The 16252-nt window shown below is 44.3% G+C and overlaps 1 protein-coding gene across 3 annotated transcripts in view; it reads right to left on the bottom strand.

The window, feature by feature from the left end:
- Window positions 1-242: 242 nt before the first annotated feature.
- The window catches only part of ENTHD1 (ENTH domain containing 1), a 1583016-nt gene continuing 1567006 nt past the window's right edge, over window positions 243-16252 (bottom strand). For 2 of the 3 annotated variants that reach the window (XM_078683401.1, XM_078683403.1), the window contains exon 8: window positions 243-1184. In XM_078683401.1, coding sequence (XP_078539527.1) covers window positions 883-1184 — 302 coding nt within the window. In that variant the 3' untranslated portion in view covers window positions 243-882. The remainder of the gene's footprint in view (window positions 1185-16252) is intronic. The other variant, XR_013608914.1, reaches the window with a different exon arrangement.

The raw sequence follows: 16252 nt of genomic DNA, 5'->3' as shown, positions 1-16252 counted from the left end.
ATCTGTGAGCTGGACAATTGGTTCACTAAATCTTCCCTCCCAGGTCCCTCTTTCAATAGTGCAATGAAAGGGGTTGATGTGAGACATGGTAAGTGTTCAGTTACACAATTCCTTAGATAACACTTAGCAGGCTTTAATTCGCGCAGGCAGAATACAGGATTTCGAGATCCCTCTCTCTCTATCACGCGTACACACCTGCACCAGACAATATAAAGAAACGGTTATTATAAAAATATCCACTGACTTTTATTAGTATTCCTTAAAATAACGCCTTTTTTTTTTACATATAAATAAGGTCACAGAACACGTGGAGACATACATTAACAGGAACTTCTTTACTTTTCGACATCAGATAGGTAGTGAGGTATTGAAGGATGGCCAGAAAGACTTCAGGCTGTGTTTTTTCCGAAACAAATTAAACCTAACTGGCTACATTATCCTGAGTATCGAACTTAATTTGTTACGTTAACCTGAGTTGGAATGGATAACACAGTCCAATTTTCCAAGTTACTTGTAGCTAAATGTATCTTAAAAAGACAAACTGTAGAGTTGGGAAACAGTAATACTCAAGAACAAATCGCTCTGGTGCAACGTAATCCTTTAAAAGGGATAGTCATGTAAAGCAGCCCAAGAAAGACAACTGTGTACAATGTACATGTGAAACTTATTCAATTCAATAACAATTTTTGAAATTAAAAAAAGGGATAGTGGCGAAAACAGAAAGAACACAACTCGCTAAAGCAGATAGAACAACTGGGACTTGATAGGAAGTAGTGAGGGGGTGGAAAAAGCCAACACTTGGTGGGTATAATGAAAAAAAAATATGTCCAATTGTTTCGAAGGTCAGTGTCTTGTTCTTTAGCCGTGCACAAGAAGCACAATTTATAAAAATGGATTATGTGAACGGCGGGCAGGTGGTGCTGATGTGAAAGTCTGCATCTGGTCATACTGGGGAGACACCATTTGTGATGACGCGATCGTCATTCCACCTCTGGTTGATGCTGTTGTGCATGGTGCCGTCACTATAATGGAGGTATACTGCGGCTGTGCCTGATGCATGCTCGGGTTGTTGGGCATTCCAAAGACAGAAGCTCCACTGGCTTGGGAGGCTGGTGAGTATACTGAGGCGCTAGGATTGGCAAACCCTGGAACTGTGCATGTTGAACTCTGTATTGTTGTAGGCCCTAGAAAAAATAAAACAAGTCATTTATCAGAGCACTTATACTAAATGTGTTTTAATAGCATTTTAATGAATACATTTGTGGTTTTGATTAATCTAATCTTATTTTGAATGTGAAACAACTCTGTGAAGTCCCTCTCATAGCACAAGGTTCCTGTAATAATTGAGATAATGTGGGGAGATGTTCAAACATAATCAACTCTTAGGAAAACATATTTTTTAATGCAAACTGTTCATGATCTTTCAATCAAACAAGCACACCTTCTTCGAATATTTCTAGTCCACACTTCTCTCAATCCTTCTTCAACCCTTTGGTGGCACAAATGGTGGTACTTCTTTAGGTGCAAGGCAAGCAGTGAGTGCAAAGCAAGCACTTTCCAACAGCTCTGGTATTTCTGGCCCTCTTTGCAATGTAAAACCTGAGCTTTAGAAAGTGGCTTGGTACCCACTAACTGCATGAGATGTCCAAAACAAATGGGCAGCTCTGAGTGTCACTGGTTCCTGTACTAGAGAGCTGCTGTACATGAGGCAGAGCAAAACAGCACAGGTTATCCAGACTTGCCGTGTCTGTTGTGTGACGAGATTTGGATGACTGCATCATGCCCGCATGACTATGGCCTCCTCAAGGGAAATGGTGTCCAACAAAGGAGATTTCCAGAAGAAGGGAATATTATATCAGTGGTGACTCATGATGAAACACCTTACAAGAAAGGGACTAAGTAGTTCCTAAAGTAATCCATGCTTTCTGCTCCTCCTGTCAGGTACAATAGAAGCACGTTCTTGTTGCAAATGACATTATGTATGAGAAGAATTTGTCAGTATTCCTAACTGTGATTGTAAGGAACGCCTACACTACTCTTCAGCGAAGCAGCAATAGATTTTCCAGGAGGAATTTGCTATAACTAGTCACTTGTTTCCAGCCCAATACTCTGAAGAAAATTGAATGATTTTCCTTTTACACGATGAGAGGTCGAGAAAGAAGAATACAGGAAATGATACAGAGCTGAAGAAGCAAGCCAACACTTGCAGCTTTCATGGACATCGGGCAGAGGCACCATGAGACCAGCTGACATTGCATTCCTCTAATTTCCATGGTTTCCTGGACACCCATGCTCTAAACATGATTCAGCATGGGTCATAGTTAGTAAGCATGTTGAGGTGCTAAAAGTGTGAGAGTATATGCAACCACAAGTATCTACTTAGCATTTGGTAAATCCAATGATGCAAAATGTCAAGTAAAGTTTTGAATATTTTTCTATAAGTGGAGTTGATTGTCAATTCTCATTTGAGTGGGCATCGAATTCCAAAGTTTGGCTGACGGAACAGAGAAGAACGTTCCGCTGGTTTGTGTCAATGGATTACTGAAGCTAGCCTAGTGTGCAAAGATCTTACTTGATGATACATGAGCAGTTTTTGCTGAAGGAAAAGTGGCCCATTTCCAAGGATAGCACTTCAAGCTATGCACATAGGTTTATAAATGATCCCTCCAGCTACTAGGTGCCAGTGAGGCATATGAAACCCTATGTGGTATGGTGTCAAGATAAGGCTAAAAATGTGGATTTGCTGAGAAGAGATGGTGATGAGATCAGCCTTTGACCAGGATACCTGTGTTAATCCCCAGGATGCAAAACAGCATAGAACTCTTCGAGCAACAACAGCCGGTTGGTCAACAAACAAAATGTAAGCGACAAAGACCACGCTCAGATGCACACGGGCAGAGTCTAACACGAAAAGGGGAACTGGGAAGGGAAACACCAAGAGAGGTCCTGGGACGCAGGATTGGGTGGAGGAACTAAGAGGGATCAGAGGCCCAATACAACCAAGAAACGTTGCCAGGCAAGGAACCATGAGTGCAGTGCAGTTATACATGCTCTACCACCATTGACCCAGAAATAGAATCCTAAATTGGAAAGTTCCCACACCTGCTGTGTTTCGCAGTCTAGGACATCTCAGCAACAGGTGCCAGCTCTTCCACAGTGCCCAGTTCCTTCTTTTCTAAATCAGGGTAATTCTTTGATTAGCGTGGGGCATGGAGCTGAGAAAATGTTTTTACGTCAGGTCAATGCAGATCTTACGTCATGCAAGTGATTGCGTGACCCGTTCTGAACTCACTACTTTACAGAAGTCCTCCCATGTGGGTCTGCATTAGTAGATTGAAAAGCAGTTTGGTAGTAGTAATTTTAATCCTTTAAGTTGCTGTGATATTAAGAGGGCCATCCAAGTTATAAACCAATGGCACAGTCAAGATGGGAGAGAACCAAAGACATGGAATCCTGGACTTTTCGCTGGAACCCAAGATATATATGTAAATTCATCTTAAGCATCTCATTATGTGGGAGCTTCGTTAGGCTACTTGGTTTACTTGTGTAATAAAGATTAGCCTCGAGTCCATGATCACCTATAGGTTCCTCAAGGGGCCGAGTGTAGACTTGTTGATCTAAGATCATGAGGCCAAATTGAAGAGGTATAGTGGTTCATTCAGCTGCCACGTGAACGAATCTCAGTTTGCAGTATTGTGTTTCAGGTGGGTAAAAACATCCTTTAATCAATTACTTTTAGTCATTTTCCCATGGTAATGAGTGAAGACCAGATTACTTGTGAAGCTTTAGAATGTTTGATTATGATTAGCACAGCTATATAGTGGGCTGTTACAGAGTATGAACAGTATGGGAGCAATCATTGTGTCTTGTGCATAGGTTGAAGAACAAGAGTATTCGGAGGAATCTGTAATCCAAAAAAGACTTAAAGTGAAAAATGGCATGATAGGGTGCACTGGTACTTCTAACGCACAAGGATGCGGTCCAAAAGACACTGGGGGGTGTCTCCAGGTCAGAAACAGTGGCAAGGATGGGCCGAGAAATCTTGCAGCAGGTCCTGGAAGATTCTGTAGCAGTCTGATCTCACTTGAAGCACTATCTTACAAGTCCAAAGAGAAGGTCTGCCACTAGGGAAGTAAGAGTCTAGAGAAACGCCCACATATTGAAGCGTGCCCAACAGCTCTTCAGAAATCCTGTAATGGTTCAGGTTGAGCCACTGACTGGCATGACATTTGAGAAAATAGCTGTCATCACAAAAGAAAGTGGGACTTGGCAGAAGCAGATATGAATATTTGCTGAAAAGAAGAGGTGGTGTAAATGGCACCCGCAGGCTGGAATTGAAGTAGAGAATCAATGTGTTTGCATCTGTTCTAAGATAAGTTGAGGAGGGTAAGGATCCGAGGCTTAAATGCAGGGCATTCAGCTTACAAGGTGTGACTGAATGTCCATAGCATCTCAGGCATAAAGTAGAGGGGGGAACTGAGACTTTCCTGGACTTCGGGTGGGTGCTGGGTGACAGACTAGCCACAGAACAATACTTGCTGCTAAAGATTGAGGAAATGTTTGCCTTCTGTCATATGTCAGGCAAAATTACATCTATTGGAAGAGACTGAGCAGAAAATGCTATATTGTCAACTGGTTGTGAATTCTGACTCTTGCCTTCAACCACTGAACACATTAATGTCTAGATCAGTGCATTATGCTGGAATTCGAGTGGCTCTGAAGCTCACAATCTATCAGAGGACTATAGACAATCCCTGGAGTGGAAATCATTCATCAGTGTCTACTCACCAATTTACTTATAGGATGAGTATCAGTGAAAAGTAGAGGCCATAATGCACAGGTTGCTGCAATAAGGCATCGAAGTAAATATCCCAAACTGTAATTAATTCCCTCCTGATTAGTTTTCTGTGTATGTGTGCTTGATGGCAAGGCGCTGGTCGCTTCTGTGGACAAACTACATTAGGTAGGAACAGTTTCCCATCCAAATTAGTTGCAGTGCCACCTGGCCTCCTCAATTATTACCAGCTTTTATGATCAACAATGGCAAGCATGTTGCTTCCCAAATTTACAAAAAATAGTAGATTTCTCCACCTTATACCTTCGACTTTTATAAGTAGGAGAAAGGTTGTAAATGCCTGTCATACATCAGCATAGGTCTAACCATTCGCCAGTTATGGCTTTTAATTTAAATCTCGTGTATTGCGCCCAAACAATATTACACAGTTTAGAGAAGCTGTGCCTGTCAAAGCCTATAAAAAAGGAACTTTTATATTCTATTTATTAGAGGTTTTCATTTCCATTTTATTTTTAATTAATCTTTTTTATTTAAGTTTTCATTTCCATTTATAACTTAACAGAGCATAACGCACATTCTCATATAAAAGCATTAGTATAATGGAACCAGCCTGGCTAGGAGAGAACCTGCACACTCGATCCAGAATATAATAGTCCCCTTGACAGTACTGTTGAATAACTTACAAGACATGTCAGTTTCAATACGCATTGAAATTTAACAATGACGCATTATACAACAGAAGAGGGATTACATGCAAGACAGTATGTCAAGCCTAAGGTGTAGATACTATTTTGAATGCCTACAACGTGTGGCTGGGCAATCAGACAGAGTCAAACACGGTCAGCCTCTGTATTTCCCCAGCCTCGCTTTGAACCTGATTTGAGTAGGTTTGTCTTGAGAGGAGTGCATATATCTCTTGAGCTGAAGATGGCAGCATTAAATCCGCATGAAGTTCCAGCTGTTCGCTATCAATAGACCAGGTTCTCCAGTGTCGGTCTTGGAGGTCACCATCCATGCCAGATTTTCATGATAACTGCATTTATTTAAATGTGGATATGCTACATATCTGGCATGAATCCGGCCCTCCAAGACCAACATTGAAGAACCCTGCAATAGACCATGGAATACAGCCATTGTAAATTTGGGAGACCTCCTCTTACCCACCAGCAGGCAACCTGTCTTTTTACTCCCAATAGCGCTAATGCAAGACATTTCTTGTGAGGTGCAGCAATCTCTTCCATCCAGGAGAAGGGTTGGCCTAACGGCTAAGGCGCTCGACCTCGGATCTGGGTTCGAGTCTCGGTAACGACGCCACAAAACCTCCTGTGATTCTGGGCAAATCACTTAATCTCCCCGTGCCTAATAAAAAAAAATGAAAGTATGTCCTCATGTAACGTAACTGGTGCTATGTAAAGCGCTCTGATACCTGATTCGGTTCGGGTCTAGTTCGCGCTATATAAAACTGCAAAAAAAACAAAAAACTTGCAGGGCGATTCTGGGATCCATCCGTATCTCCCACTCTACCATGATGGATAACTTGTATGTCACCTTTCTCCAAAATATCTAAACCACAGGACCAAGTACAGGAAGCCTGCCTCTGTAGCGCCACAATTGTTAAAATTTGAGTCCTCCCTATAGGCCAAACTTTCAGGCCCATACCAGTTTGCGCGCATCAACGTTTTTAGATTTCCTCCATCAGTTGGAGGCCTATATCTTCTTTCCAACCCAACTGACTATTCTGTTCCATCAAGGGCATCTGCTTCTGAGCTGCAGGAGCTAGGTGCTTGGTGTTGTTAGTGGAAAGTAGTTTTCCCATTGTCTCAAAGGGACTTGGTTCTATGGGAAATGTTGAGGGTGCCGCTTTACACGACTGCCTCAGTCGGTAATATAAAAGAGGTCAAGGAATGTATGCAGAAGGTTCCCTTTATATTCCACTAGTGTAAGGAAGATATCTCCCTAATAAAGGTCTCCCCAACGTCGGAGTCCTTGATCAGCCATCTGAGAGATCACCCGCGCCTCATAAGTCACTGGCAGCAGTGGGTGGTAGCTGATGGACGAGCGCGGAGAATACATTAATGCAATTCAAGGCCCTCTGCATTGTCCACAAATCCTTATCAGGAAATGCCCCCCCCACCTTATGAGCTCTTGGAATAAATCGTATGTGCCCAATAGGACCCTTAGATCTTGTGGAAAAGGCCTAATGTTTGTCCCGAGAATTAAACGGAGCAAGAACAGGTGGTCGCCTATTCTCTTATAATGCTCCTAGATTGTGGAATGGTATTCCACAATATTTACGTTCTCAGCCCGCTCATCTTAAATTCCGGAAACTTCTCAAGTCCTACCTCTTCTAACTCTTTGGGGATATTTAGGTTGCCCAGCGCTGGGATGCCCCCCCCGGGTAACTATGCGCTTAACAAATGCTACCCAATAAACAATAAACAATAAACATTATATCAACGGCCACCTTTGTCCGCAGTCTATCCCATGGAATCATCGTGCATGTGGCAGCTATGTTTTGTGTTTGGTTGGACACCAGAGCACCAATCAGAGATTGATGTGGGATGGAGGTCATACAATCTGTTACAACTGTAATATGTGGCAGGTATGGTACTGACCGGTACTAATACGTAGCAAAATGGGCCTGGGCATATAGATAATACAGTTCTGAATATAGTGCCTCAAAGTTTCCTTGATGGGAGGGCATATCCAGTTTTGGGTTGTTTGTCCGCCCATAATGTCACCCGGATCAATTGTGTCCTAATCGTGCCAAAGAGGGTATGTTTACAAACAGATATGACAATTTGGGGAGATTCATCATCTTTATTAGTGCTATTTATCTGGCCAGTGACAATAGGTGAGTCGCCCATCGAGTAATCAGCTCAGTGATTTTACTAATAGCCGTGCCATAGTTTTTGCACATGCTAACATCTTTATCACGACTAACCTATATGCCTAACTATTTTATGGATCCTTCACACCACTCCAGGGAGAAATCCGATGTGAATTTCATGGTAATATTAGAGAAAGGGAAGATTTGGGGTTGACTCCATTTAATTGTGATATACAGTAGGATTCCAAAATGTATATGTTACCACAATGTATCATTTAAACAGTTTTGGATTTCCTGATATGAATAGTCATGTAATCTGCGCACAAGGATTTTAAAATCTGTCTACTGAAGTATCTAAAAGCATGTTCTGCATATTGTTGCTGTAACCTAGCAGCTAATAGCTCCAAAGCCAGCAGAAAAAGAATGGGTGAGAGTGGGCACCCCTGTTGCATGCCCTGTGATATGCCGGCAGGAACCATCAACCAAGGATATACTATTTAGGCATACGCTGGTCATCAGGGAGGTATAGAATATTCTCATTCAATCTATGAACACTTTTGGGAGTCCTATCCTTTGTAGTGTGGAAAAGAGAGTTTCCCACTCTAAAGATTCAACTGCTTAGGATGGGTCCAAGAAAATTACTTCATCATCTAACCCTGGCTCAAAATCCTGTATTAGGGTAAACAAAGTGGGGGGCGCTAGGTGGCGCACTAGCAACATGGCCGCACTAGTGTGAGGCTCCTGCAGCCCGGAGCTGTAATCCTGTCATTTATTCTACTTCTGGTCCCATCTGCCGACTGAAACTTTGCTGCCTGGCAGAGGAACCCCCAACTGGACTTGCTGAAAATTTGGGGTGATTTGCTTTCGCCCTGACCTCATGGTGCCCTGAGAAAGATCTGCCCGCGGTGAGGAGCAGTCTCGGAGGTGACGCTGCTGGGGACTAGGCTGTCACGGGAGACCGAGGCTGCGCTGCGCCCGACTAGGCCCAAGAAGAAGGAATAGGCGGAGCGTACGGGAGTGGCGGCCCTGAGCGACTCGCGCCGCCTGTGTATGGTCGGGACTCGGTGGCGGAGGCCTCCCCGGATCGCGACCGCAAAAGTGACTGGGAGCAATGCAGGACAGCGGGGCTGGCGGCAGCGTTGTGAGAGCTGCGCCCGAGTCGCGCTACTGCCTGGTAGAAAAGCTGGCGTAGAAGAGCGCGCAAAGTGACTTGCTCTGGGGGAGTGCTGGTGGGGCACGGGGGCCCTGGGTCACATTAGGCTATGTGGCAGCTGCAGCGATCAGCTGTATCTCCCCCGCCCCCCCCACCCCCCGGAACGATCTGCCACCTGTCATAGCGCCTGGGAAGAGGAGAGAAGGCGGGTGCTAGCGGCGGTGACCCCCCCCCCATGACTTGACAGAGGCCGGTCTCGCACAGACCTGAGGCGCCATTTCTGAAGGTACAGGAGCGACCAGCATTTTAGGAAGAGTCAGAGCGGCAGGCGACCCTGGGGGAACATACTGATGAACCTGGGCAACGAGAGTATTGTGGACTGGTTATACCTATGCTGTACTGCCTGGCCCTGGTATTGATGTCTGAGGGGTGCCTAACAGAGTGCCACAGGAACTAAAGTGCTGGATACTTGATTGTCTTCTTTACCTGGGAGTCTGCACACTGCTATTGGAGGGTTGATCACTGACGACGAACTAGTCTAGTCGAGGCCACTAAGAGCTGTAACTAGGCAGTGCAGGATCTAGCTTGGCGATATTTCCCGCCAGTGTACCAACATGGGGAAGCCGGACACTAGGCAACCCAAATTGAATTTTGAAGCGAAGCGCAACACACGCGGCACACCGGATGATTGCGATCTGGAGGGAGAGGGTGAGGCCCAGAATACGACAACGGCAAAGGCTAGCGACATACAGAGTATACTGCAAGAAGTACGGCAAGGCTTCGCCACCATAGTGGACAAAGTTGATCGCATGTCCTCACGTATGGACGCAATTGCGCATAAATTGGAAGGTCACGAAGACAGAATTAAGGAAGCGGAGAGGCGCATTTCTGATTCGGAAGACAAGGCGTCTCAACACTCCACACAACTCGACCACATGGACAAGCTACTACGAGTCATAGCCTCCAAGAATGAGGATTTGGAAGGGCCCAGTAGGCGCAACAATATACGCGAATATCCCAGAATCCACAAACACAGGAAGAATGGAAGAGTATGTAGAAAAAATGCTTCTGTCAGCGATAGGGGCGTAATCCTTCTCGAATCAGTTAATTGTGGAGCGGGCACACAGGTCTCCTGGACCGCGGCCGCCCCTGGGAGCCAGTCCAAGGCCCATCATAGCGAGGCTCTTGAAATTTAGGGACTGTGACGTGGCCTTACGAGCAGCAAGAAGCAAGTAGACCCTGTCCTATGACGGGAACACGTTCTCCTTCTACCCGGACTTCACTCCCATAGTACAGGAGGAGAGGCGCAAGTTCCTAGACGTTAAAAGTAAGCTGAGGAAGGCGCAGATTGATTATGCGTTATTGTATCCGGCGCGGCTCAGAATTACTCATCAGGGCAAACAAAAATTCTTTACCAACCCGCATCAAGTAGAGGAGTTCCTCAAACAAGTAAAACGTGTACACCGAACTGACGGAGCAATGTCGGCCTCCCAACAGTCTGCATCAACGGGCGCTGAAGACGACTCGCAGTGATACGTTTCCACATCATAGTTACTTGAGTATTACCTGGTATTGTGCGGGACATGGGGAGTGGAGGTGAAGCTAGACTTCAGAGACTGTATGTTGTGTCATTTTGATGGGACTATGGAGTTGTACCTGTAATATACCGGGCACCCCCACCCCCCTATTTTGAAGTCCAAGGGTTTCATCTCGGGAGGGCTCAAATGGGGGAGGGGTTTCTGTGCTGCCCCCTAGAAATGTCCCCCAATGGGTGTTCCCCCAGGAAGGTGCACTGCATGATGTTAGCTGGATTTTGAAGAACCAGGCCTTTAAGAGCCTAGTGGCGCAGGGCACGCCTAAATCTCCGCGTTCACCTGCTTTGTTGTACAGAGACACGGGACACTATGTTTAGCGTAGGCAACAGGATTTATTAGCTGCAGCTATGCACAGTGATCCTAGAAGTACACCAATGGTATGTTCTCAGGGGACTGCCCCTTTACTCCGAGGCTCACAGTCTTTTATATTCTTTTACATCTGTATAAGAACACTCCCAATGCCCAAAATTTAAACCAATGAAAAGGTATGTTTTTGGGAAAAAACAAGACGTCACATGAATAAATTATCCACCCCTAGGTCATGTTTTGACTAACCCCACAAGTAATTTCATAATGGTGTCCCTGAGTTAATCAACAGTGGTAGACATGTTTGTGTATTGCGAAAAGGCCAATTTGCAAGGTAGGATAAGGCGGGGAGAAGGACAATGAAAACCAACAGATGGTTTGAGACAAGGATTAGTGAGTCGGGACGAGAATACTGGAGGCCAACAGGCAATTTGGATAAGGATTAGTGAGTCAGACTGATTCCTGGTATCGACTTCACCTCAAGGATAGAGGGGTTATTCAATACGTGGCAGTACGAAGGGCAAGAGTTTTCTGTTTGCCGGGCTGCCTGAGTGAGGGCAACACAAAATGACGGTGAAACACAAAATGGAGTCGGAACCGAATTTCCTCAGACCCTCTTTTTGCCATTACGCAGGCAATATATAAACTCACGTTAATCTGAGCCTATTTCAATAGCCATAATGTCTTTAAGCTGTTGTTGCAACATCGTTTTTATATTCTCTGTTTTCTGCGCAATAGGTCTTGTGACACACATGGTGGCACGAAGGCCACAGATGGCGGGACCACATTGTAGGCAGAGGCAACATGAAAAGACAATGGCTAAAATCATTCCAATGAAAGTCAGCACCTTCCATCCCCATGTGGACAGTAATCCCCAAAACCATCCCATCAGAGACCAACTTCCTTCGTCCTAGTGGATGGACTCAGCAATGTGGTGTAATTTAGAGATGGCCTGGTATACTGTAGGTGCGTTATCAGGTATGTAAACGCAACAACTGGATCGGATCAATTTACAGACTCCACCACGGTCTGCAAGAATGATGTCTTGTCTACACCATTCTGTGCTGTAATGTCATAAGACGATCCGCCTGAAGCTCGGCGGTGATGTTACCCAGCGCTCCGACAGTTTCATTTATTGTTGCTTCAACTACTCGAATGAGATGCCTGATGTTTCTACTATTGGCCATAGGGCCCCAAAATCGGAGGAATCCTTTAAGGAAGTCGCCTCCCTCTTGTCCTGCTGTGTCTTTTTGATTAAAGACATCTCTCCTGTTCTTATTTCTATGATGTCCTGAAGGAGCGGTATATGTCGGAGGGAGGAGAAAAACCATATAACAAGTTCCTGAGAAATCAGCTGGTAGCTATGTATAGGCTCTATCATGGCAAACGAAATATGTTCCCTGAGACGCTACCAGTGGTGGAGAAGTTTGGGATGCATAGGTATATGTGATGTTACAGGTGCTCTTTCCCAATTGGGCCTTAAGACTTTGACCATTTCCTTGGAGACATAGGTGACCTTGGTGGGGTACAGTATATATAGGTGGGGATTTTTTCCTTTAGGCTCTGTCTGTAAGACTAGTGACGTAATGTGTTACATTCCAATCAATGTATGCTTGTCGTTCATCATTAGGGAATTCATTACATTTGTTATAATGTTTTGACATAGCCACTATTCCTTTTATTAGCGCGTCATGACTAACGTCAATTCCATCCCTATATGGACCAATAGGATGTGGATGTTGGTTCTCATAGGCATTGGCAAACATAGAGGTGTAAGCCCAAGCGGATTCTTTTAAGGCGAAGGGTAGAACTAAATATGGCATTCCTTTATCTGTATTATTGGGTAAAAGTCCACAAACCCAACAATCGGTGGTATTGATCACCAATGGATGCTGTTGTAACAATTGGATGAAGGAATTGTTGAGATACTCCATTCTCCTAATTTGCTCATGCTCTGGTTGTGTACGAAGTTGGTGTGGGGAAACAGTAGTGCGAAAAGGTATGGGCTGGGAGGTAGAGATATGTTTGTGCTGTACAATGTGAACAATCCAACCGACACACGCTAATATAATACATAAAGAGATTAAAATATACAATGTTATACTACATCTGGTATATAATAATTTGCAATATTTTTTCATTATATTATTTTCCTCATTTTTCTCTAACATAGCAGAACACATCTTCTAGGTGTTGCTCGTGGCAGTCTTCCTTTTTCACTTAGCCGTGATTATCAGCCGTCCTATGACACTGCAAGTCCCGCAGACCTATTTCCACAACTCGGGTCACTAACTAAGACTCTTACCACGACCCTGCAACCTAATTAGATGGTCAATGTCACAAAAAGCACGAAAAAAGAAGAAAAAGTTTCTTAATTGTCCTTAGTTACTCTAGATCTCAAATTGTATCTAGTTTTGTTCGGTACAGTTTGATTCTGAAAAAGTGTCTCTGGATTAGTTGTGTTCAACCTCAGATGTGGTGGGACAGCTTCCTGCAAGACGTCATCATCTTCTTTTTCAGACTAAGTCCAATACAGGTGTGCATCGCTAAAAGGTACAAATTGGGGGATTCTTTCACCTTCAAAATTGCTAATACCTTCGCGGACCCACTGGTCATAGGGCAACGGTAAGGGTACCTTTTTGCAATGCACACCATGGATCCAGTTCTTCTTGTCAACCACCTTTACAGCTGTTCATGTTGTCAGTAAGACTTGGCAAGGCTTTCTCCAGCGAGGTTCCAAATTCTTTGATCGCTGAAAATTCTTCACACACACCCAGTCCCCTGGGTGTATGCCATTTCCAGGATCAGTTGAAGCCTGAGGCAAAGCGTCTTGTACCTGTTGGTGGAGGACACGCAATTTAGTGGTGAGGTCATGTAAATAATCAATTAACAATGGGTATTCTATCTCGGAATATTTCTTTGGCCTTGGGCCTCCCCAAACATTTGCTGGGCGTCCAAACACAACCTCGTAGGGACTGAGTCCCATACGGGAATGAACAGTTGTTCGAGTTGACAATAGAGCCGAAGGTAAAGCATCGGGCCAGGCAAGACCCGTGCTGGCCTATATTTTTGCCTGTTTGAGTTTAAGGGTACCATTATAGCATTCTACTAAGCCTGCTGACTGAGGGTGGTTTGCTGCATGAAATTTCTGTCTTATTCCAAGACCTCCACATACTTTCTGCATTATCTGGCCTATGAATTCACTTCCATTGTTGCTCCAGAGGATTCGAGGCAGGCCGAACCTCGGGAAAAACTCCTTCAAAAGGACTTTGGCTGTAGATAGAGCAGTATTATCCTTTAGGGGGTAAGCCTCTATCCATCTAGAAAAGGCACACACCACCACAAGGACATACTTGAGATTATTACATCGCTCCATGTGAATATAATCTATTTGCAACACCTCAAAAGGATATGTTGGAGGAGCAAAATGACCTGCTGAGGTTGGTGTTCCTTTTCCTGGGTTATGCATCAAACAAACAATACAGTGTCTAACTAGGTTGTCTGCACATTTTGGAATACCCTCATTCTGCCATACAGGAGCCAGAAGTTTGCATATTCCTTTAGCACTGATGTGGGCTGGACCATGTGCCATGGTAACAACCGGAAGCACATAGGCATCTGGTAATAGCCAGCGCTGATGTTCAGACAATTCAGTCCAACATCCTGTTGCGTCTAACATTCCTGTAGTCTCTCTCCACTCACTTAATTCTTTCTCTGTAGCTTCTTCCTGAATCATTTTCACACTTTCTATTGTGTCCTCACACATCCCTCCTTGTCTGATCCATCAAGCAGGGCCTGCAACACACATGCGGCTTGTAACGTCTCTGGCTGTTTCTTTCGCTGTCTGATCTGCAAACGCATTTCCTTGACCCACATCATCAGTAATCTTCTTATGCGCACTACACTTGATAACTGCTATCTGAGTAGGCAAGGTAAGTGATTCGAGAAGGTCATTCACCAACTCGCCATGCTGTATCTTAGCACCATGGGAGGTGAGAAATCCTCTCTCCCTCCATAAACGGCCAAAACTATGGGCCACTCCAAACGCATATTGACTATCGGTGAACACATTCACTCTTTTTCCTTTAGCCAATACACAAGCTCTAGTAAGAGCTATCAATTCAGCTGCCTGAGCTGAATTATGTCTAATACGTGCAGTTTCTACAATTGTATACAAAGTCGTAACTGCATAGGCTGAGGTCGTCTCACCATTTGGGAGCTTAAAACAAGAGCCATCAACCCATAAGATTCCATCTGAATTCAAGAGTGGAGTATCTTTTAGATCAACTCTACCTTTTGTCTCCTCCTCTGTACGGAAGAAACAATCATGTTGTTCTTGAGTATTTGCTTCTACTGGGATCGGTAACAGTGTGGCTGGGTTTAGGGTATTGTATCGTTTAATATGCACATGACTAGCCAAAAGTGTCAGTTCGTACCCGGACAAACGGGCACTAGTAAGATGTTGGGTCTTTGTCCTATTTAGGAGTATATCTACTGCATGTGGCACCATGACAATAAGAGCATTATTTAACACCAACCCAGCAGACTGGCGAATGGAAACTGCAGTTGCTGCTGTGGCTCTCAAACAGCTGGGTAACGCCTTGGCCGCTGGGTCTAATGTGGCTGAAAAATAGGCACATGGGCGTTGTTTGTCCCCAAATTGTTGTGTTAAAACTGACAATGCACAACCTTCTCTCTCATGGACGTAAAGTGTAAAAGGCTTACTGTAATCAGGAGTACCTAGTACAGGAGCAGAACACAGGGCAGTACGTAAATCATTAAAACTTTTCTGACATTCTGCAGTCCAAGGGAGAGGTTGGGGTGTATCTTTAAGAGTGAGTGCTAACAAAGGTTTGGCTAACAGAGAAAAATTCGGAATCCAATGTCTACAATAAGAGGTAATGCCCAGGAAGGCACGTACCTCCTTTTGTGTATCTGGTACAGGCATTTGAGCAATTGCTTGGATACGTTCTGGTGTTAATTGTCTTCCCTCCTTTGACAAGAGATGACCTAGGTCGGTGACTTTTTGGCGGCAATATTGCATCTTAGAGGGTGAAACCTTGTGGTCAAAATCAGCCAAGTGTCGTAACAATGTAATAGTAGCCTGTTTACAAATGTCCTCAGAATCAGCAGAAATCAATAAATCATCTACATACTGAATAAGGGTGGCACCTGGAGGTAAAGTGAGAGTATCGAGCTGTGTTTTTAAAGCTTGACTATAAATGGAGGGACTCTCACAATAGCTTGAGGAGCACGTGTGAATCGAGAGCTTCGGCCTCCTAAAGAGAAGCCAAAAATATCTCTACTTTCTTCGGCAATGGGAATACTGAAGAATGCGTTCTTCAAATCAACAACAAAAAACCAAGTAGCAGAAGCAGGTACCATTGTCAATAGGGCAGTGATATCTGGGACGACAGGAAATTGGGGTACAACAATCTTGTTGACCTCCCGGAGATCGATCACAAAGCGATAAACGGGAGGTTGGAAAGAATCAGTACGTTTAAGAATAGGTATAACAGGACTATTACATACATTTCCTCTAGTCTCTTCAATCACACCTTTCTGAACCAAAT

This window comes from Lissotriton helveticus, chromosome 1_1 (assembly GCF_964261635.1).
Source record: "Lissotriton helveticus chromosome 1_1, aLisHel1.1, whole genome shotgun sequence".
Taxonomy (NCBI): Eukaryota; Metazoa; Chordata; class Amphibia; order Caudata; family Salamandridae; genus Lissotriton; species Lissotriton helveticus.
The sequence above is the reverse complement of the archived record's forward strand: the minus strand, read 5'-3'. Positions and strand labels throughout refer to the sequence as shown.